Raw genomic sequence first — 25242 nt, 5'->3', positions numbered from 1 at the left:
GGCATAATGTTGATTACCACAAAAAAATTATTTTGGCTTGTCCCCTTTATCTTTAAAAAAAAGTACAAATCTGGGTTACAGTGAGGCATTTACAATGGAAGTCAATGGGACCAATCCGTAAATGTTAAAATAGAGAGAGACACATGCAGCAGTATTCCAATGTGTTTATTTATTGTGCTGAAAAGCCAAAATTTGTGTAGAGTCTGAAAAGCTTGTGAATGATTTACATTGACTGTTTACCTGGCCCCCGCTTCCTCCTTCCGTAGAAAGGCAGAGGTCTGCCACAGTGTGTTGACATTATTTTAGTGTGATAAAATTACTTGCTAACTTTTTCTGTGTAAAGTTATAGCCAATTTTACAAATTTGTTGCCATGACAATGTGATGTCAACGAACCCTTAAAGGGATATTTCACCCAAAAATGAAAATGTTCTCATCATTTACTCACCCTCAGGCCATCCCAGATGTGAATGACTTTCTTTCTTCTGCAGAACACAAACGAAGATTGTTTAGAAAAATAGCTCTGTTGGTTCATACAATGCAAGTGAATAGTGATCAGACCTCTGAATCTCCAAAAATCACATAAAGGAAACATAAAAGTAATCCATATGACTCCAGTGCTTAAATCCATGTCTTCAGAAGCGATATGATAGGAATGAGTGAGAAACAGAGCAATATTTAAGTCCTTTTACTCTAATTCTCCACTTTAACTTTCACTTTCGGATGCGAAAGTGAAACTAAACTGGCACCACATGTGACTTTCAGATGTAAATGTGAAAGTGGAGATTTCTAGTACAAACGGACTTAAATTTTGAACTGTTTCTCACCCACACCTATCATATCACTTCAGAAGATATGGATTTAACCACTGGAGTCGTATGGATTACTTTTACATTTCCTTTATGTGATTTTTGGAGCTACGAAGGTCTGGTCACCATTTACTTATATTGTATGGACCTACAGAGCTGAAATATTCTTGTAAAAATCTTTGTGTTCTGCTGAAGAAAGAAAGTCATACACATCTGGGATATCATGAGGATGAGTAAATGATGAGTGAATTTTAATTTTTCTGTGTACTATCCCTTTAAACCCTAAAACGACTGTAAAAATTACAATTTAAACAACTTTACAGCTCAAATAATACATGAGTTTTAACAGAGGAATTAATGTAAGTGCTTTTATAAAAATTTTAAGTTTCACATTTCTGCCTTTAAACCCTCCAAAAATGAGCCCCATTCATTTCCATTGTAAGTGAGAAAAAAAGGATGGACGAGTCTAAATTATTTTTTGTGGTAATCAACATTAGGCCACAAATGCTGTCGATTGAGCTTAACTTGTATTGAATGTGGAATATTTCTTTAACCTTGCAGATGATAAAACAGATCAAAACAGACTTTCTTTGTAGGAGGCACCCAAGCCATATCTCCGGACCAGAATGTCATTTTCTGAAAATGTTCAAATCTAGTTTTTAATTTTGGCCAAAAGAAACAACATCTCACATCATCTATGGTTGCCTTTGCAAAGTTCACAATATTTAAGTATTAATATAGTTGCACCTTTTTAGAATTGGAGAGAATTTTCTCAGTAGTTTATGCTTTTTTTTTACCTTTTCTACTAAAGCCTCCATATATTTTTCATCAGAATTTCAGGGTGTTGTTCAAGATTCGTGTTGTGGGGGGATCTCCTTCATATAGCTACTTAAATCCCCAAGATGGACGACCACTTTATCACCCTGCAGTAGACAGGTATTCTTGTGCGGAAAAACCCTGACCAAACCCTTACCAAATGAAATAAAGTTTCAGTTAAACACATTTCATATGATCGTCAGCACCAGTACATAGAAAATATGTACACCTACAGGCATCATTACTGCATAACAGAGAATGTATTACATTACATAACATTACCTAGCAGAAAATGTATGTAATTTAATCTGAAATTTAAAATGCAAATTTGTCTCATAAGTCAAATGTGCCTTGCATGCAACTTCAAAGCTCATACCAATTTTTATTGGCCTCATCAAATTTCTACACACTTTAAGGAGTGATGTTCATTATTATTTTAAGCACACATGGGTAATTTAAGTCTTGCCATATCATCAACCCTCAGTATGGAATATTTTCACAAATCTTTTGTCATGGCCTGGGGAACACAAGAGACTAATGAGTAATTTATCAACGGTACACAGTCCTGGAGAGCTGCATCATTAGAGATGACACTAGTCCCATAATCATTTTAAAGCCTCCTACTTTTTACTTGTTTGTATTCTGTATGTGCTGCAATTACAGGTTTTTAGAAATGCACCCCAAATTTTATAATAAGCCAAAGTCCAGTTCACTGCAGTATTTTGCAGCCATGAAATACCTACAATTTTTCATGCATACTCAATAGTTTAGTTTAATAGTTTAGAGTAGTTAGTGCTGTTTACTAAGGCAAGCATCACTATTATTATTGCCCATTCTAAGGGTTAGGAATTTTGGGGGAAAAAAAACCTAACCCCAAACATTTAACATATCCCGCACAGTATGTGCTACGGGCATGAATGCAACCTTAAATCATACGGCTGGTAGAGGAGAAACGTTACTTTTCTAAGCGTTCAGACTTACAGTTTTCACCTGTAAAATCCATATCTAGGGACCACAGTGTCATTGAGATGGGCTTGTTTTACCCTGGGCCAGTAAACAAGCACCTAGCAACCACCCAGAACATCTTAAAGGGTTAGTTCACCCAAAAATGTAAATTCTCTCATCAGTTACTCACCCTCATGCTGTCCCAGATGTGCATGATTTTCTTTCTTCTGCTGAACACAAATGAAGATTTTTAGAAGTATTTCTCAGCTCTGTAGGTCAATACAATGCAAGTGAATGGGTGACAAAATTTTGAAGCTCCAAAATTCACATAAGGGCAACATATAGGTAATCCAGATGACTTTGGTGGTTAAATCCATATATTCTGAAGCGATCTGATAGGTGTGGGTGAGAAACAGATCAATATTTAAGTCCTTTTTTTTTTTTTTACTATAAATTCTCCTCCCTGCTCAGTCAATTTCCACTTTACTTTCACTTTCTCATTCTCCTTCTGTTTTTGGTTATTCACATTCTTTTTGCATATCGCCCCCTACTGGGCAGGGAGGAGAATTTATGACAAACAAATTACTTAAATATAGATCTGTCTCTCACCCACACCTACCATATTGTGTCTGAACACATGGATTAAATCTTATGGATTACTTTTATGATGCTTTTATGTGCTTTTTGGAGCGTCAAAATTATGGTACCTAATCACTTGCATTGTATGTACCTACAGAGCTGAAATATATATATATATATATGTATGTATGTATTTGTGTGTGTGTGTGTGTGTGTGTGTGTGTGTGTGTGTGTGTTTAATGAAATAAGTAGTTTATCTATCATTTAATGTAAAAATACATTTAAAATAATTAAATATAAATAAATATAATTATTTATTTAATTAATTTATCATTCCTTTTATTATATTATTAATATAATGATAAATAAAATATAAATTATAATCTAAATATAACCTTATTCATTCTCTTATATCTGGTCCTAAACAGCCTCGTAACTTTGGTTTGGGTACCAGAAAACAAAACAATAGAGTATAACACAGCACTGAGCACCCTTCTTACACTTTGGAACACTAGACATACAGTATATGTCTGTATTTGTATCTGTGAGAAAATCTGTTAATGCAATCTATTTGGTTTGTTCTTAATCTCCTCAGGGCTTTAAAGCTGTGTAGCTCAGGTGGACCTCCACATGTGAAGCTCATTGTTGAATGGGAGCACAGAATCAAAGACTGGTAATGTAATCTTTCGCTTCCCTTCACAATCATGAGAAAAGACAGAACATTCTGTCCACACCTCATTTTAAAGCATTTCAAGTAAACAAAGCAGGCGTGATGCTCCAATGGCCATGGGTTACTGTATGTGTGTGTGTGTGTGTGTGTGTAGTCTGTTTGGTAATATACAGGAGGAGGTTGTAAAGGACTCGGAGAGTGTTCGTGCTCAACAGCAACACCACATTCAACAGCACAGCTGCACACTGGACGAGTGCTTTGATCTTTACACCAAAGAAGAACAAGTAACGAATACATAAACACACACAGCAAAAACTTGTATGATTACTTAGTCTTTTGCAATTCACAGAAATAGTCATGAACCCATTTGTGCAACAAAAATAAATCTAGAGGGCTGTTTACAACTATAGAGGCAAAGTTGAGTATGTTCACATGTATTCATTCGCTGTGTCCAGAAAATAACACAAAACAGAAAAATACGGATTCACAGGTGGTAGATGGTTTGCATAATGTCCTTCTACACTGAAAAAAAATAATAAAAAGCAGTATTTTTGTCTTGTTTTCAGCATTAAACCTCCCTTAATTTTGTTAGATTTATGCTTAAAACAAGAAAAACATATTTGCCAGTGGGGTAGGATAAGTAAACTTGATTCAAGCATTAATATTCTCTGAAAACATGACTTGATATCGTATGATAAATGATTCATAAATGTCAATGTTTTTCTTTTTCCAGCGTATGATTCCTTTTCCACATAGAAAGAACTACTGTAGTCATTGAATATTTGCTTTTATTGTAGATCATTAGATGATTTCAGACACAGCCATTGTGTAATTCTGGACCATTTTAATAAATATTGCTTGTTTACACGTTACTGGATTTGCTACAATGGTCTTTTTTCTGCATTGGAGTTATGTGATGTTGTATTCTCTAAAGGAAATAGAAGCAGTTTACTCCCTCTCTTAGTTCATAAGCTAAGTTCATAAGGAAAGCCCTTGAAGTAACTTTTGAAATTTAAGATAAACAGGCAAAATAGTTGAGTTATGTGATTATTTTGAGGTTTCCCTTTGATCCTGACTGACTGTAACAGTGACATTCACTCTAATGCATGTGTTTCAGTATGAAAGAGGACAAACGCAGGAAATTATTACCAATGGTGAAAAACTTTGTGCTGTATATATTACAAAGGAATGGAATCGGCGTGCTAGAAATACGTGTTTTGCAAATTGTGCTAGAGGGCAGTATGAATTTTAGAAGTGCTACTAAACATGTTAGTATGTGGTGTGGATATTATAAGACCCTTAAAAAGCCTTAACACTGTTTCTAAATAAATAAATTATCTCTTTTTCTCAAAAAAACAAAACATAATCAAAATTCTATAACTTAGAGTCATCTTAGTTAAGACCTTTCCTTAAACATTGTGAAAGCTCTTTCCTGATAATTTCTTTTCAGTTTAAGGTGCAGTATGTAAGATTCAGAAACCCTTTGTTATTAATGACACCTGTGGCCGTTAAGTGAACTGCAGCCAGCTACCTGTTGCTCGTGCTCGTGCACACACTCCATAGGGACGCGAGCATCGGCCAAAACTATGACGTAACATACAAAGAGACTGAACGTGATTCACCAACATCATGCTGACAGATGAGGTAGCATAATTAAAATTACACAATTATTATTGTTTTACTACAAACTTTGAGAATGTATACTATATATTTGACTCTCCAGTGCTGGAACAGGGCTAAAACAAAGTGCAGATATAGGTCTGACTATGTGAGACTGTTATTTGAAGTAATCACTTTTCTTTGCATGATACATTGACTGCATTTATACGATAGCCTATGTCGGTGTTAGCTAGCTATCCAGCTTTATCAATAGTTGTTAGATAAATGTGGTGGATGATGACAGTAGCTTTTATAAAAAAGACTGTACATTATAAATATGTTGACACAATTCAGTATTGATGTGATTTCATCACAACTGTCATTTTGATATATCGATGCGCTATTGTTTTATAATAATAGATTGTATATATTTTCTGTATAACCAAGTTATGTTACACTAATGAATGGGTCTTTTTGCATTATCTTGAACATTGTCTAGCATTCATTTAATGTATTATTGTAGTTTACCTTGCTGAATAATTACAGATTAACATTGTTTATGACTGTTACTGTGCAGGCAAGATCAAGTTATCTATAATTACACAGTCCTTATGGCACTATATTTCACATGCTTTGCAGTTATGTAAGCTTACCGGTCCAATAAGAAGAACACAATTCAGGGTCAGTTTTGATCCCCAAAACCGAACGGAGGTCCCTCCAGGAATCAAATTCCCTGCCGATGTTCACTCTAGTTTTCACTCGACCACGATCACGTTCCCGATTAGCCAGACGGGATTCAGTAGATAAATGTTTTTTTTGTTGTTTTTTGGCTTACTCTGTGTTTGAGCCAGCCATTTGCTGGATTCCATCTCTAAGATAACGTTACCTAGTGTTGCAGTTCGTTGTCACTGTTGAATAGCGGAAGAGAAGCTATTACTGTCTGAGGCAAGGCTCTCGGGAGCGTTCATAAACGTCACATCCTTTGGATTTTCCCGGTAAAAGCGACCCGCTCCCTTCGCATGAAAATCAGTCTACAGGCTTTAATAGGCAACCTAGGAAGTCCAGGAAGGGCTCATTTTTTAAGTTGCGTTACATTGGCAAAAAATAAAAGGTGAATATTACATGAAAATTGTTACATATTGCACCTTTAAAGTGATAGTTCACCCAAAAATGAAAATTCACTCATCATTTATGCCCTCATGCCATCCCAGATGTGTATGACTTTCTTTCTCCTGCAGAATACAAATTAAGATTTTTAGAAAAAAAATGTGAGCTCTGTAGGTCCATACAATGCAACTGACCAAAACTTTAAGCACAAAAAGGCTTCATAAACGTAATCCATAAGACTAAAGTGGTTAAATCCATGTCTTCAGAAGCGATATGATAGGTTTGTGTGAGAAACAGAGCAATATTTAAATCCTTTTTACTATAAATTCTCCTCTCTGCCCAGTAGGTGGCGATATGCACATAGAATGCAAATCACCAAAAGCAAAAGAAGAATGTGAAAGTGAAAGTGGAGATTGACAGTAAAAAAAAAAAAGACATAAATATTGATCTGTTTCTCACCCACACCTATTATATCACTTCAGAAGACATGGATTAAACCACTGGAGTCGTTTGGATTACTTCTATGTGCTTTCGGAGCTTCAAAATTTGTGTACCCAGTAACTTCAGTTATATGGGCCTACAGAGCTGAGATATGCTTAACAAAACCTTCATTTGAGTTCTGTAGAAGAAAGAAAGTCATACACAGATATATATATAATTGTAAATAATTATGTAATTAATTCTGTCATTAATATTAATTACAGAAATATTTTATTCATTTGTGTTCCTGTAACTTAACTGGTAGAGCATGGCACCCACAATGCCATAGTCATGGGTTCGATTCTCTGGAAACTCACAAACTGATAAAAAAAAAAAAATAATAATAATAATAATAATTATACCCTGAATGTACTACAAGTTTCTTTGGATAGTGTCTGCCACATGCAGACATGTAAGATACAACTTTTTTACTGTTTATTTAGTTGGCCCCTGATGATGCATGGAAGTGCCCTCACTGTAAGCAGCTACAGCAGGGAACGGTGCAGATGAGTCTGTGGACACTTCCCGACATCCTCATCCTTCACCTGAAACGCTTCCGACAGGTCGGAGAACGCCGCAACAAGCTCTCCACGCTAGTCCACTTCCCCCTCATGGGTCTCGATATGGGCCGCCATGTGGTCAAGAGGAGCAACTGCGCCCCACTGCCGCCTGACTGGAAACATCAGGCTTACAACAGGCCTGAAAGCGGCAGACATGCGCCAGACTTCCTGTACGACCTGTATGCTGTGTGTAACCATCATGGAGGCATGCATGGAGGCCACTACACAGGTGTGTGAGCAAGGGAGAACAACCTGGTTTCATAAAATCACATGACTATATAAAATTTTTTGGAAAATAATTTTTAAATTGCTTGTTGTAATTATCGTGGCACTGAAATGAACACTAGAGGTGCTACAACAACAAGTTTTATTCCCTCTCACACATATCATGAGTAAAGCGGCAGATTATCAGTTCATTAATATATACTTTTTGCCCTGTTCCTCACACAATGCTATCTTATGATTTCTAAACACTTTTACTATAGTGCATGATTTAAAGGTGATACATTTTAACGTTTGTGTTACATAACCAACTACATTTACAAGCTTGTTCGTGAGCATTCAAATTGTGAGGTAACTGATAGAGCTGACTTGTGATGCAAAGGATCTTCCTGTTCCAGTTGCTGCCGGCACGCTGTGTTTGTTTGTAGCTTGCTAGCCTGCTTAGCATTGCTTATTCCTCTACGTTCATAGTTTTATCATTTGCCATTTTACCGCGTGCTTCGCTTTTTGCGCGCACCTGTTTTCTTTTTTCTTTTCTTTTTTCTGCTTGTCTACATCTCCCATTTCAACTGCGTGTATTCGTTTTCTCCTCCGTGTTTTACACGGATTATTGCATCAATCTCAAACCTCTGCTGATCAGGAACCACCACAACAACAGCAAACAATTGCGTGAGGGATTCACATCAATCTCAAACCCTCGCTGCTCAAGAACAACCATAACAACAACAACAAACAATTGCAGTAAGTCATGGCATCTGCTCATGTTATCACTTCGTGCATTGCATGCCACATGTTTACTATAGCTCCTTCTGTCAGCAGTGAGGGATTCACATGTGATAAATGTAAGGAATTATCCAGGCTGACGGAGAAGGTTAATGAGTTAGAGGCACGCATCTGAATGCTAGTGGAGGTCAGTGAGAAAGAGAAGCCGATAGATACTGTTTCGGATGTGGGTAGAACAGCAAGCAATACACACACTTTGGTTCTGGCTGTAGAGCCCCCGCAGCAGGGCATTTGGGTGACATTTTGCTCAGCAAAGCGACACCACTCTCCCGTTCCTGTTAGGGTTTCCAGTCGATTCTCCCCACTCAGCGATGCACCCACTGAGAATCATGTTGAAAGCACCCTTGTTATAGATTCTATTGAAAGGAATGTGGAAATAGAGACTCAAGCCACTATTGTTAAATGCATTTTGGTGGCTGGGGCATCTGACATCAGATCAAATTTACAAGTGCTGTCTAATACTAAATGTAGATTTTCTAAAATTGTTATTCTTGTCGGCACTAATGATGTTTGGCTTCGCCAGTCAGAGATCACTATAGATAATGTTAAAGAGGTGTGTGAACTTGCAAAAACGATGTCAGACACTGTAATATGCTCTGGCCCCCTCCCTGCTCGTTGTGGTGATGAGGTTTATAGTAGATTAGTGTTACTGAATGGCTGGATTTCTGATTGATGTCCAGAGAATAGCATAGGATTTATAGACATTTGGAAGAGTTTTTGGGGTAGACCTGACCTGCTAAAGAGAGATGGACTCCATCCCTCCAGGGAAGGTGTCTCTCTCCTCTCTAGTAATTTGGCTCATAGTCTTAACAGTGATAGTATCTGACTAACTGGGGCCCAGGTCAGGAAGCAGACAAACTGGCTAATCCGAAAGTCTGCTAGCTGTCACACAGGTCACATAAACTATAACAGTTAGAGACTGTGTCTGTTCCCCGAACTACCAAACACAAACCTTTCACTAAATCATTTAGAAAAAAATTTGATTAAGGTCAAACTTGAAAAAAAACAAAAATGTTCATATAAAGGTAGGGCTACTAAACATTGGATCTCTTTCTACCAAAACACTAATTGTAAATGAAATTATTACAGATCATAGTTTGGATGTACTCTGTTTGACTGACTTAAACCGGATGAATATATTAGTTTAAATGAGTCTGTTCCCCCATGTTATTGTTATAAACATGAGCCTCATCTGAAAGGTTGAGGAGGAGGTGTTGCTACAATTTACAGTGAAGTTTTTGTGTTATTCAGAGAACAGGATATAAATTTAAGTCTTTTGAACTAATAATGCTTAATGTGGCACCGTCAGATATAAATAAAAAACCTCTGTCGTCTTTTGCCCTTGCTACAGTATATAGATCACCCAGGCCTTATTCTGATTTCCTTGGTGAATTTACACATTTTCTGTTAGATCTAGTAGTTACTGTGGATAGAGCTTTAATTGTTGGTGACATCAACATTTACATAGATAATAGAAATGACACATTGGGATTAGCATTTATGTAACTCTGTTGGAGTCAGACAAAATGTGACAGGACCAACTCATCACCATAATCATATGCTAGATTTAATTCTGTCATAATGAGTTGATGTTGATACTATAGAAAGTCTGCTGCAGAGCGATGACATCTCAGATCATTACCTCATCTCTTGTATGCTGCGATCAGTGAATGTCACTCAATCTTCACCACGCTATCGTTCAGGTAGAACTATTCTTTCGACCACTAAAGATAGCTTCACTAATAATCTTCCACATTTATCTCATATACTCAGTAAGCTTAAAAGTCTAGAAGAACTTGCAGTAATAACAGAAAATATAAATACAGTCATCTCTAGCACTCTTGATAGTGTCACCCCCCCTTCGATTAAAGAAAATTCAAGAAAAAAGCGCTGCACCATGGTACAATGATCACACTCATGCTCTCAAGAGAGCAGCTCAGAAAATGGAGCGCAAGTGGAAGAATACAAAATTAGAGGTATTTCGCGGTGCATGGAAGGACAGTGTCTGTAGCTACAGACAGGCACTAAAATCTGCCAGGTCAGCATAATTTAGCAAACTCACAGAAAATAACTACAACAATCCTAGGTGTTTATTCAGTACTGTGGCTAAATTGGTTAGGAATAAAGCCTCAACTGAACCAGATATTCCGTCGCGGCACAATAGTAATGACTTCATGAATTTCTTTACTGATAAAATTGAAATAATCAGAAATAAAATTGAAATTATGCCATTGTCTGTCACAGTACCATAACAGTGTCTCATAATTTTCCTCACATGCAACCTCAATCCTTTGCTGTGATAGATCATGAAGAGCTAACAAAACTTATCGAAACATCAAAAGCCACAACATGTATGTTAGATCAAATACCAACTAAGCTCTTAAAAGAGGCATTCCCTGTAATCTCAGAACCTCTTCTTAATATTATTAACTCCTCGCTATCCTTAGGACATTAAACTTTAAAATGGCAGTTATTAAAACACTTATTAAGAAACCACATCTTGATCCTGGAGAATTAGCTAATTACAGACCGATTTCAAATCTCCCATTTATGTCGAAAATACTAGAAAAGGTAGTGTCCTCCCAACTATGTTCATTTCTACAGAGAAATAGTATATATGAACAATTTCAGTCAGGATTTAGGCCTCATCACAGTACAGAGACTGCACTTAAAATCAGAGTTAAAAATGACTTGCTCTTATCATCTGATCGCAGCTGCATTTCTCTTCTAGTGATTTTAGATCTTAGTGCTGCCTTTCACACGATAGATCACGACATTCTCTTGAATAGGCTAGAGAATTATGTTGGCATTAGTGGAATTGCATTAGCATGGTTTAGGTCCTATTTAGCAGACCGCTACCACTTTGTCTGTGTAAATGTGGAATTGTCAGATCAAACAAAAGTTAAGTATGGAGTGCCATAGGAATCAGTTTTAGGGCCTCTGATTTTCTCCTTATATATGTTTCCCCTGGGAGATATTATCAGGAAACGTGGAACAAGTTTCCAGTGTTATGCTGACGATACCCAACTTTGTATTTCTTCGAAACCCAAAGAAAATTCACAATTGTCCAAATTAGCAGAGTGTATCAATGAAATTAAAGATTGGATGGCCAGAAATTTCCTTCTACTCAATTCCGACAAAACAGAGGTACTAATTATTGGACCAAAAACCTCTTAAAAATAAGCCGATAAAATATAATTTGACTCTCAATGGATATACGGTTACATCGTCTTCTACAGCGAAGAACTTAAGTGTTATATTTTATATCAATCTGTCATTTGAAAATAAAATTTCCAATGTTTGTAGAACAGCATTCTTCCACCTCAGAAATATTGCTAAGTTACGACACATGCTTTCTAATGCTGATGCCGAAAAACTAATTAATGCGTTCATGACCTCAAGACTAGATTACTGTAATGCATTACTGGGAAGATGTCCTGCAAGTTCAATAAATAAACTTCACTTGGTTCAAAATGCAGCAGCCAGAGTGCTGACTAGAACCAAGAAATATGATCATTAGTCCCATTTTATCGTCTTTACATTGGCTACATGTTAAATGTTTTATTAATTTTTAAATTCAGTTAACTACGTACAAATCTTTGAATGGTCTAGCTCCGCAGTACTTAAGTGACCTTCTGACACACTATATTCCATCACGTTCATTATGATCGCAAAGTTCTGGCCTGTTAATAGTTCCTAGAATATCAAAATCCACAAAAGGAGGTAGATCCTTTTCCTATTTGGCTCCTAAACTATGGAATAGTCTCCCAAACACTGTTCAGGACACAGACACACTCACTCAGTTTAAGTCTAGATTAAAGACTCTTCTATTTAGCCAGGCATACACCTAATTTATCCATCAGCTCATAATTAGGCTACTTTAGTTAGGTCTGCCGGAACTCTGCAATAAATTGAATGGCATCTACAATAATATTATTCTATTTGTTTCATTTACATTTATGCATTTGGCAGACGCTTTTATCCAAAGTGACTTACAGTGCACTTATTACAGGGACAGTCCCCCTGAAGCAACCTGGAGTTAAGTGCCTTGTTCAAGGACACAATGGTGGTGGCTGTGGGGATTGAACCAGCAAACTGATTACCAGTTATGTGCTGTAGTCCACTACGCCACCACCACTCCATTTTCCCTGTCTCAACCTCGGGATTCACATCCTGAGGTTACCAGAGCTGGCCTCCAGCTCCATTCCTGCTTGGTGCTGGACTCCACTGCTGCATGTCGCTGAGTGATGACGACTAAATGCAGCCGGCGCAAGTCAGACATCACTTCAGTCTATTACGATGGACTTCAGAGGATTAACTGATGCCAACTCCAACCATAAGACATGGGATTCTTCATATGCCACTTCCTGAACCTTGGACTTAGGATAGACCTCACTAAATGACCAGCCGGTTGAACTGTGATGCACCTCACTGATCTCTGCCTGCATCACCTTGGTCTAATGATGGAATGGAATACATAGACTATAAATTAATTGCCAACAAAAGCCTTCATCAGCTAACTAACAAAGGACAATGCATCTATGTGAACTTCTGCAGTTAATCCAGGATGGACTTCAAAGACATTAGTAAATAATCTTACAATTCATACAAAATCTTTGTTTAAACACTGGCCCTTAACGCTTATTTTGTTTACTACTTTTTAAACCATGACTTGCACTGCACACAAATAACTAATATTGGTATTAAATTCATGCTGTTTAGCCAGATGGGAACTGGCCCCACAGTGAGCCTGGTTTCTCCCAAGGTTATTTTTCTCCACTAACCAACATCTTATGGAGTTTTGAGTTCCTTGCCACAGTCGCCTTCGGCTTGCTCACTGGGGTTCTAAATACAATTATTATTTACTTATTTATTTTTATACACAATTTACAATCATATTTAATCAAACTTCACAATGATGACTCTACGACTTTATAGACTTAATAGATATTACAATTTCGTTTTCTGTTAATGCATGATTTCCTGTAAAGCTGCTTTGAAACGATGTGTGTTGTGAAAAGCACTATACAAATAAAAATGACTTGACTGGGGGTACTGAGGAGCACGCGAGTCGGTACGTGAGCATCTTGAAAGTGTCATTGAAGCACTCCGAAATGACATGGTTGCTTTAGCAATTTCTCATTTCATCTCGCATTTGCTTGTATGTCACTATCGGTTAGGTTTAGGGTAGGGAGGTACAGTAGGTTTTGTTGATTTAAAAACTTGATAGAGCATTAACCGTAAAAAAATCAAATTCTGTTTGTAAGAGCATTTAACTCGCTTTTAGCGTCACAGTGGACATTTCACCTTGGAACTGCTGTAATGTACCACATAATATCATTTTGCAAAAATGTCGCCACAGGTACGTAATTTTCATAAGATCAGACTGAAGGAGAAATGCCTAGTTTGCGAAACTGAATTAGGCGTCTTGAGATGGTTCCATTTATAAATGACCTGACATTTTAAATGTTAATTTCATTAATGTTCATTTATGACCGGCTATTTCAAAATAAACCATGCTCAACTGCCTTCATTTTGTTCTCAAGTTCGGATGATTTATCATAATTGCATCTTCAAAGGTACTATAAGCTACACTGACACTAAAACTTTTGTTTGGTAACTTAAAGGGTTAATTCAACCAAAAATAAAATTCTCTCATCATTTACTCATCCTCATGCCATCCAAGATGTGTATGACTTTCTTTCATCTGCTGAACACCAACAAAGAAGAATATTTCAGCTCTGTAGGTCAATACAATGTAAGTGAATGGTTACCAACATTTTTAAGCTCCAAAATCCACATAAGGGTAACATAAAAGTATTCCAGACGACTCTGGTAGTTAAATCCATATCTTCTAAGGCGATGTGATAGGTGTGGGTGAGAAACAGATCAATATTTAAGTCTTTTTTTATTATAAATTCTTCTCCCTGCTCAGTCAATCTCAACGTCACATTCACATTCTTCTTCATCTGTTTTTGGTGATTCACATTCTTCATTCATATCACTCCCTACTGGGCAGGGAGAAGAATTTATGATAAAAAATTACTTTAAAATTCATCTCACCACACCTATCATTATCGTGTGTGAAGATATGGATTTAACCATTGGAGTCGTATGGATTACTTTTATGATACCTTTATGTGGATTTTTACACCCATTCACTTGCATATGTACAGAGCAGAAATATTCTTCTAAACATCTTCATTTCTGTTCTGCAGAAGAAAGAAAGTCGTACACATCTGGGATGACATGAGGATGAGTAAATGATGAGAGAATTTTCATTTTTGGGTGAACTATCCCTTTAAGCCACACTTACAAATGTATGAATGTCATTGCATTATGTAATAAAATATCAAACTGAGTGGTAGAGATCTGCACGGGACTGTTTTTTTTCCATCCCGCTCCCGGAAATTTCTCTCCCACACCTGAACACTCCCGCTGAATTTTACTCCATGTTCACCCGCTCTCTGCCCGCAATTACTTTCTTCCCGACTGCTCCCTTTCCTGCATTTGTTTTCCACATAGGGCAAAAGCCATAAAAATAGACAAGTGTACACAGAGAACATTTTATTTTTCTGTTTTTATTATCAAATGACCCTTGAAATGATGCCCATCTGCCTTGCCTGATGTTGATTTCTTAACACTAAATTGACCAGATTCCAGTCCCAGTTTCACATTCTTTGATGACACAGCGTGTCCATACTTTGCTCTGCCATTCTTCTAAAGTTAACTACCTGCATAGCCTGCTCTAAATGTTGGATAATTTGATGCACGTGCTGTGTGCACTTTTTTACGTCAAAATTTTAAAGCAAAAATAAATTAATTATAAACTAATTTTTTTTATTATTATTATTATTTTATTAAATTACATTTAACATAAAAAAAAGATATCCACATTGGATTTTTCATGCTCTTCTCTGACCGCCCGCACCCACATACCACTGGAAGTACTGTCTGCTCCCACCTTCAACTCGGAAATGTAATCCCTTGCTGCGAAAAATCTAATCGGTCCCGCAGGTCCTGCGAGAGTTTTGCGGGAATACAGACCTCTACTGAGTGTCTTCTGCCAACAAATGATGATGGACCTTTCCTCAGAACTTACCTTTCTGGGCTCTTTTTTGCAATTATGTCCAAATACAGGAGACTATTATGGTATAATAGACTTCCATGGTTCAGTGTGATGGTCTCAGGATCTTTGCCAAATTCATGGAATCACGAAAAGAAGGTAGAGTACTTGAAAACTCTCCAGGATCATACCATCCCACCTACAGTAGATCCAGGCTGCTGGAAGGAGGATTCACATTTTAGCAAGATAATGACCCCAAACTCTTGCCATAGTTTTGCACTATCCAATTAGAGCAGAATAGTGCAGCAAGAGACAGCTCCTTATGTTCACCTGGGAGGAATGGAACCATATTCCAGCCTCATTTCTGCACAAACTGCTGGATAAAATGGCCAAATATAGTAGCTGTCAAAATAGGACTTTTTGAAGAAACTGACGGCAATTTCTTCAAAAGACTGACAGTCAAAAGATGGTGTAGTTGCATAATCTTTAACTTCAAACAAAGTTAAATAATCTTTTACTTGAAAGTACTGGCCAAAATACTTACTTCACCTACTGTGAGCCTTATCATGTGCTAAATGAATAAATACTTGTTTTATGCATACATAATTGGTCAAAAATGAAAATAATAATTCTTGTTCCAAGTGTAAGTAGAGACCCTGACAAGAAGTACTTTGTAGACTGCTTTCTGAACATCATCTGTTTTGAGCAGCATACTGCAGGAATTCAGTGGATGGACAGTGGTACACCTATGATGACAGTAGTGTTGAGCCAGTGCCCGAGGGGGAAGTGTGCACACGAGGTGCTTATATCCTGTTTTACCAGAGACGTGATGCAATTCCATCCTGGTCAGCTAGCTGTTCCCTACAAGGTGAGCATTCGACTTTGTATCTCTGCCTTAACATATACTCACACTAATACGAGCTGATATCTTATGTCTGCTGTGCAGGCTTAACAGAAACTTGTTTACACACACAGAGAGAGAGAGAGAGAGAGAGAGAGTGAGAACATTCTTAAAAGCAAAAAGAATATTCTCTAAGGGGCTGTTCAGACCATATACGTTCTTGCACAAAAAAAAAGCTAGATGCAGCACAACAAAAATAACAGAACGCATGTGTCTCAAGACGCGCTTATAAAAGGTAATGTTTTTTTAACATGAAACACTGTCTAAAAACATGCCGTTTAATAGGATCTTAAAGTTTTATTTTACATAGTTAGCTTTATTTTACTTAGAGTATTATTTATATTAGACTACAAAAACTTACAGGGCTCCACAACACAGAAATTGAGACCAGAGTAATTCATGTAATATATCTAGCACTTTATTAACAATTTATTTTAAGTGAACAGCTTACCCAGAAATGAGAATGCAGTTGTTGTTTTTTTTACGCGGAACATAAAAGATATTAGGCAAAATGATAGTCACCATTCACTTTCATTGCTTCTTTAACCCATACAATGAATGTGAATGGTGCCTGAAGTTGTCATTCTGCTAAACACACAAGAAAGTCATATGAAAGTCATAAGTTTTGGAATGACTTGAGGGTGAGTGAATAATGACAGTATTTTCATTTTTGGGTGAACTGCCTTTTAAGAAAACATAGCAGGTCTTTGCCTCCAGCTAAACCTCTCTTTCCCCAAAACCATTTTAGCCAGCCATTCTATCCCTCCGCCTTGAGAGCAAATCATTTCACAATAAATATTTTGCAGCAACAATGTTTAGCATTACAATCACAAGTGGAACAAGGCACAGCCAACCCCTGGCATGCTCCAGGGTTTCTCTTACAAAGATACAGATGCTTATCAACTCCGGATCCACATCTTCAAAATCCAAAAATAAAGACAGACATTACAAACACTAAATTATATGTATTCAACACTAGTCTAAGTCAGTTCAAAACAAGTAGGATGGATACTGTTTTCTATGGAAACAGACAGGCTAACTGTGGATACATTTACAATTCAGTGAGTTTACAGGTGAAATATAAAATGTGATGAATTTTATATACTCTTTAAATATAATACAGTTTTATTGTATAACATCAGAGGTGTTGTTATTAACCATGAAAAGTCAGGCAGAGGCCTTAGGTATCTCCTCAAGAATGTTTGCAGGAGAAATGAACATGGACCTGTTATCAGTAGCTACCATTCACAGGCGGTAGAAATTAGTTTTAAAAGTCTGAGTCGAGATGAACTCTGCAGTTGTTGCGAACAGCTTCAAGCAATAGTTTGAAACTGGTTACTGGAGTCAGTGGATATCACATTTGTAAAGTATTGGCAATCACCTTCAATGTTCGTCGTTATGATTTGTTCAGAGTTATGTACAGTAATTTAATACCACAATAGTGTGCCCCAGAGCACCTATGCATTAAAAACACTTTCAAATGTGTCTATTTCTGGCACTATTTTGGCTAACAATAGTTTTTATGGAACCACAGGCTCCACCAGCTACTCTGCATCAGATCATTGGCTCATCCGATTGACTGCGGACAACCACATTTCCAGTCCTTCTAGCAAGCTGTCCAACTCATCTTCAGCTCCTGAACCCCAAACCCCACACATTCCTGTCATCCATGAGCCCCCCAAAGAAGACAATGGTCAATATACTCTACTACTGATCTATTTCTGACACTACACTTGACAATACACTATAATTTGTTCGCTTTACTCTGTTTCACTATTAGGATGCTTACAAACTAGACTGAGTTTATCCAACTTTTTGGTCGCATGAAGGAGCATCACTTTATCAAATACACATATTCATTTTTCCTGTACGTCCTTGTAAGTGTGTAAGCACATTTAAGTCCACATACAGCTTACTAATTTGCCATTTTCTACTTTTTTAGATGGAATTGAGCCCATGCAATTTGTAAGGGGCAGTCAGGGCTGCAGCATGAGTATGCGTTACAACTCCAAATCCAAGGCAGGCCCAGGTAAAGTTCTTCCACTACGCTGGTCATTTGGTTCCAAGGACCGTCGAAAACCCATGACTGTAGCTCCACAAGCAGGAACTGATGAGCTGGTGGAGTACCTTGAGTCTGGCCGGCGGCCTCGTTGTACCAAGGAACCCATAGTTAGCATTGTAGCAAGTCCTTCACAGGTTAAATCCCAGCTTCGTGAGGACGATCCTCTGAGTTCCCCGAGTGGTAGTAGTAGTCCCAACGGTGGTAGCTATCAAGGTCCAGATTCACCCCGATTACCCAAAGGCCAGAGCAAACCAGCGTTGGATCTTAACAGCATTAATTCTAATGGCAATACAAGAACTGACAGCACATTGGCCAAGAACAGTTCTAAAACAACCAGGCAGGAGCAAGTAGAGCGGACTCAGGATAGCAAGTCTCTTCAAGGTTCCCCTACTGGGCTACACAATGGGACTAGCTTAGCAATTAATGGTGCATTTCATTCCAAAGACTCTACATTAAAAAGACTCCGAAGCCAACCAGACGCAACTAACAGGGATCACAGTCAAACGCAGGCGGTCACTAGGTCCAAAGGTGAGGAACGTAGGACTAAAGATTGCGTCCTTTCCATCAGCTCTGGCCTTACACGTACAATTGGCCAATTCCAGGATGGGAGGTCTAAGGAGGTGGGGCATGGGAAAGCTCTTTCCAATAAGAGCTTGGCCAAACTATCTCTATCCAATGGCTCTCTAAATGGGAAGAGCGTTGAGGCTAGGAAAACCAGTAACACCCACAGGAGCACCAATAAACCAAGAGAAAACCAGGTTTCTTCAAACTGCGCTGATATAAAACGCGCCCACAGCTCATCCAATATTCAAAGCAGGTTAGATATGACTTTGAAGAGGACATTGTCTCTCCAAAGAAACGGTCCACTGGTGCCAGCCCATAAGGGTCTTGTGGTAGATAAAACCTCGTATGCAACGCTACAAAGAATAAGATATAGCAGCACTTCACTTGGCAGAAAGAGACCTGTTCCTGAGTCCTGCTTCTGACATGTTTCAGATTCATTGTGGAAAAGAGTGCTTTTTATATATATGTTGTGTGTATTTATGCATGTGGCATAACATAGTCTCCCCTACCAACTCTAGGGGAAATTAGTAAGAATTAATTGCACCCACTGACACTGTAGCTATATACTAATAGCTATTTCCATGCTCTGTTTGCATTGGTTTAGCACCGGATTCCCTAAAGAAATTAGTCAAAAGAGGTAACGGTGTAAACACGGCCACAAAATTAGTGCTGATCACAATTTGCACAGGGCAAATGCACCCAATTAGGTGAATCAGGTGAAATTAGTACTGATCGCAAACTGCATGGGGAATTGCAGCCAATTAAGGTGCGAACACATTCTATAAAAGTTAGTGCTGATCGCGAATTGCTCAGGACAGTCACAGCCAATTCACAAAACTGCGCACAGACAATGGCTGAAAGACAGCAAGTGGTAAAATTTCACACTGGGAACTTAAGGTTAGGTCCACATAAGGTTAGAAATATTCCAATTCACCTGGCTACAATTACTGCTACCACAATTGCTGGAAAAAATCCCTTTAAATAAACCTCTGTTTAGCGTTGGGATTTTGTTGGTGGTGATAGCATAATGCAAGAGACTTGTGTGTCTCTGTGGAACAAAAATAGGCATTTTCCAACAGTGGGCGTTTTCAAACCAGGATGGGCAGTTTTCAACCGCTTTACACGATTTGCCTACTACATTGAGATTCCCTACTTTCATTGATAGTTGAAAAATGCCCATGCCGATTTGAAAACACCCACAGATTGAGAAACGGCCATTACTGTTCCACAGAGACCTATACTTCTAATGTGAGTTGCGTCAAGCAAATAGGGCTGTCGTTTGTGCTTCTAGCACATTCAATAATGAGCATCTTTTGCATAGGAGGTGTGTTAGCCCAGAAAAAATGACAATGGCTTCATTTATATTTGCATGTCATAGTGCTATGGCAGCACATATAGAGCCTGGTTAGATTGCAGATGGTTTGTGAGTAAAACGCAGGGTTTTGTGCTGAAATACAAGGTGCTAAGTGGCGCAACGGATTAATGCAACCTGGACTCATAGAATTGCGTTACCTCACTGATTCTTAAGACAAGGGACAAAACATGTTTAAAATCTGAGTTTTCTTTTTTTAATACTAAATTAAATTGAAATGGATATATTTGTAGACAAGTCTCAGCTAATATACAATGTAAGTAAACAAGGGTTTACATAAACGATTTTTTCTGAAAATTGACATTTATTCACTTCATAACTTGCATCTTACTGTCATTTGTGTCAACTCCATCAGACACACTAAAAAGCATGCTATGTTAATTTGATCCATCCAACAATAGTGTCAAGTTTTTAATGATCTAATAATGGTGTTCAGTAAAGCAGTTAAGTGATAAAATACATTCTATAATTTTTTTTCTGTTTTCACTCTATTTTGAAAATTCTGACAGAGTTGACAAAATTGAATATTTTTCCATCTTAATGTTATACATTGGAGCAATTATTATTTTATGTTTTTCTCAGTTACCTAAACTGAAGTGCAAAAATTATTCCACAATTCTTAGTAGAAATGATTATAATGGGAATGACGGAGTTGACATGTTGAAGCTGTGACCACAGAGACTTCAACATTGTTTGTTTGAAATATAAAACAAATATTAAACTTACCAGACCACGTGTCCTACTGCTGCATCCACCATGAGCAGGAAGTGGGAAAGGAGTACTCAGAGTTATAGCTGACCATGACATTGGACACAAGGACACAGCTTTGATAGGCAGTTTTTAATGTAAAATATAATTTAAAGTTTACTTTTTGTATGGTTTGATATCTTACAGATTTCTACCTTTTATTTGATATTTATGAATTTGTTTCATTTTTAAACACTTTGTTTAGCAGTTTAACATTGTGACCTCTTGCTGAGGACAGGTACATGTGCTCCCAAGTACAGAGCATGCATTTAATAAAATTATAATAACATTATTAAAAATATAAGTAATAAATGCCCCGAGTATACACATTTCCTTTATATTTAACATTTCCAGTATTTTTATTATTATTAATTTCTTGATTTTTAACATAAAGATGGCTTTTGTATGAAAGACATGTTTTGTCACTTATCTCAAGACCTAAATCAGTGACCTACATTTATGCTAAATTATTTTTAAGTTGTCAATGTACGTATAGCTGCAGTTTCCTGCTGAAATGAACACTAGCGGCACTAAACAACAATGACTTTTATTCACTTTCACATAATCATGAGTAAAATGTAGATTATCAGTTCCTCACACAATGCTATCTTATGACATCAAATCACTTTTACCACAGTGCATGATGTGTAAGGCAATTTAAACATTTGCATTACATAACCAACTACATTTACAATCTTGTACTAGTGTGATCAGATTGTGTGGTCGCTCAACTCCACTAGCTTTAATTACACTGTCGGTTAGGTTTAAAGCTTGGGTTTGGGAGGTCAGTTTTGTCGATTTAAAACTCGATAGAGCATTAACCTTTAAAACCCCATCTGTTTTTTTATCTCACATTTGCTTTAATGACACTATCGGTTAGGTTTAGGTTTAAGGTTTATGATAGGTATGGAGGTCCTTTTTTTAAACTCAACAGAGCATTAACCTTAAAATCCTCTTCTGTTTGCGAGAAAATTTAACTCGAATGTCCACATGGTGGACATTTCACCTCAGAACTGCCACGATATGTATAATGAATCACATTCTGTAATTTAAACAAATGTTGCCACATTCACGTAATTTTCATGAGATCAGGCTAGCTAGATTTTGCCTCTGTCTTTCTGTTATAATAGGGCCTCGTGCTATTGGTGGATTGAAGAAAATATAACAAGTTTGATTGGTTAAAATCTCCTGCATGACAAAAAAAGAAAAAAACTGCTTTAACCAGCCTAAGCCCAAAACCCCTCTCAATCAAAACAGACCAGCCTTACCACCTTACCACCAATTTAAACTATTTTCTTTCATCGGGGTCACTATATGTGCAGATGTGCAGTATTACGCAAAGAGCTGGTGGGTGGGATAATTAGCCAGTTAACAGTAATTATATCACAGGATCCACAACAGTCTCACCGGAAGAGTCCAACTCTGTCAAATGATGCAAAATAGAAGTCTGCTTTATGCATTTAGTAGAATTGTTATGTATATTTATGCATGTGCCTTTTTGCAATGATCTCAAGAGTGTAACATTGGAACAGAGTGGCTGTTTTCACAAATGCATATACATGGGCACATCTCCCCACAGATAAAATAAATCCATCCAGCATAGACACAGATCAATAACACCTACACAAACTCACAGGGATATAATAATTCATGTCAGTCTTCACAATATCCCAAACAGCACATATAAAAGCACCAAACATTTCACATCACTGTGCACTTGACGTACTTTTTTGTTTTTGTGAAAAGAATGGACTATGCAAGCACAATCAGACATTGTGCATGTACTTTATATGTATATCGTGCCCTTCTGATTTTATTATTATTATCATTGTGTATAAGCATTAGCTGGTAATTGAGCACTAATGTACCTAGGAACCTCTAAATTGCTGAAATTAACATTTTGATTCTGCAAAGTAGCAATAGCTGCAATATTTTTTAAAGAAATATTTGTATTGTAACAGGTATCATTAGTGCATTTTGCTTAAACCTTTAAATGTGTACATTTAGGGAAATTAATTTAAAAAATGGAAATGCAATGAGTTATAAATAGGGATGTAATATTAAAGGTGCTGTAAGCGATTTGTTCTGAAGCTTTCACGTGACTGAGCAATTGAATTAGCCACGCCCTCTCCTTCCCAAACCCCGCCCTCCAAAGATAATTTTGAGACCAAAACTGAGCAAAAGAGCAGCATTGTTTATTCCTGTGGCTGTCAAATTCAACAGTGGCACAATAGCACCCTCAACTGGCAAACATTATGAATCATTGCCTCAATGATCTACTTCAAATATAACACTATGAGAACGAGCAAAATGATTGACAGGTGAAAAGCATCAATGTCCACGGTCCGCAGACACATTTTTGTTTGCTGTTTACAGTGTCTACAGCTGTCACAGAGACCGGTGAGAAATCTCAGGACACTTATTTCATTAATATCTTTAAGGGAGTAGGAAATATTTTGCATACTTTTCCATAAAAAACAAATCGCTTACAGCACCTTTAAAGCCGATACAGTTTGTCATTTTTTTTCAATGATGATTTTTTTCTCGTGTCCCAGCTTAATAAACAGAGTTTAATTGGGTTTATCTCTTTATTTTGAATGTTTGATTGTGAATACTACTCACTGTAATAAAAGTCACTGCCATGTGCCAGAAGGACTAATTGCCAAACAAGCCTCATGTAATCTTACTCAACCCAATTATGCCATTTACACAAAGACATTCATTAAATGATAATCCAAATGCACTTTCCCAACCTTATCCTGTGCAGTCCCTGAGTGATGGGACCTCTCATATCTAGATCTGAATATGCCAGTGCTGTATTTCAGCTGACATGAAGTCTGCTTGTTATTGCTAATGTGCAATAAACATGGAGAGCTGTGGTTATGTCATATTATAAATCAATGTATTATGACTTAAGGTTGTTGGATGTAATCATTACTGGGTTCATTTATTCAGAAAAACCCAGAGAAACATTTCTTTCTCTGCTCTGAAAAGATGCAAGTTTTATATGCAGACGTCTTTGTACAGCACAGTCTAATTAATGTAAATTGGCTGTATTATGTGAAATTAAGCATACTTGACGGATATCACGAAATGCTTGTGAGGAAGTTAATACGAACGTCAAAACTTTGTGCTTTAAAGTACAGTATATAACACTGTAATTGGTGTTATTTTAAGTATAGGAAATTAAAGTTTGCCACTACTTAAAGATTTGTGTGTGCTGTATGTTTCGCTCTTTAAAAAAAACTAATGGATAAGCGCCTCAATCATTAAAAAAGCTCATTGACTCTTAGATTGACATTTAATTATTCACGCCTTGAAATGAAGCAATGCATTCTGGATGTCAGTAGCAACATATGCTGTTACATGGCATTGCCTGACACATCATGCTTGCTGTTACAGAGATAAAAGATTTATAAAGATACAAACACATTGTGGCCCTATATTGTTTCTGTTATGCATGAGAAGTTATAATAACAAGAATAATAATATAATAAATATATAAAATTAATAGCATAATAGATAGTTTATCATAATAATAAAAAATAAATATCTGTATAGTGCTTTCTAGAACCTAAGTTCGCTGAAAGGAATATCCAGGGTTTAATACAAGTTAAGATCAATCGACAGCATTTGTGGCATAATGTTAATATATATTAAAACAAAGTGCCTGGCATTAAAAAAGACCAAACTAAAAGTGAAGACCATATACAGACATTTTAAAAGTTGGCATCTTAAAATTATAAATTTACCTGGGTTTTTAGATTTTCTGAAGAAAATATGAATCGTGTTTGCCCATATTAAACTTACAACCATTATGCTATTCTATTAAGGGTGATTGTCAGGGCATTGCTATGTGGTTGCTAGGCTGTTCTGGGTAGTTGCTAGAAGTTTTGAATTATCCAAACTCAAAAAAGGTAATTTGATGTCATTGTACACACATAATACACATTACTGCTACA

General features: G+C 37.0%; 1 protein-coding gene across 1 annotated transcript in view; it reads left to right on the top strand.

Annotated features, from left to right (window-relative positions):
* LOC127450011 (ubiquitin carboxyl-terminal hydrolase 43-like) overlaps window positions 1-23863 on the top strand; it is a 133445-nt gene extending 109582 nt beyond the window's left edge. The window contains exons 9-15 of the mRNA XM_051713705.1: window positions 1640-1743; window positions 3743-3820; window positions 3972-4101; window positions 7447-7792; window positions 16344-16502; window positions 18070-18228; window positions 18478-23863. Of these exons, the coding sequence (XP_051569665.1) occupies window positions 1640-1743; window positions 3743-3820; window positions 3972-4101; window positions 7447-7792; window positions 16344-16502; window positions 18070-18228; window positions 18478-19583 (2082 nt within the window). The 3' untranslated portion in view covers window positions 19584-23863. The remainder of the gene's footprint in view (window positions 1-1639; window positions 1744-3742; window positions 3821-3971; window positions 4102-7446; window positions 7793-16343; window positions 16503-18069; window positions 18229-18477) is intronic.
* Window positions 23864-25242: the final 1379 nt, after the last annotated feature.

This window comes from Myxocyprinus asiaticus, chromosome 13, assembly GCF_019703515.2.
Source record: "Myxocyprinus asiaticus isolate MX2 ecotype Aquarium Trade chromosome 13, UBuf_Myxa_2, whole genome shotgun sequence".
Classification (NCBI taxonomy): Eukaryota; Metazoa; Chordata; class Actinopteri; order Cypriniformes; family Catostomidae; genus Myxocyprinus; species Myxocyprinus asiaticus.
Note: the sequence above shows the minus strand (reverse complement) of the source record. Positions and strands in the feature narration are given on the sequence as shown.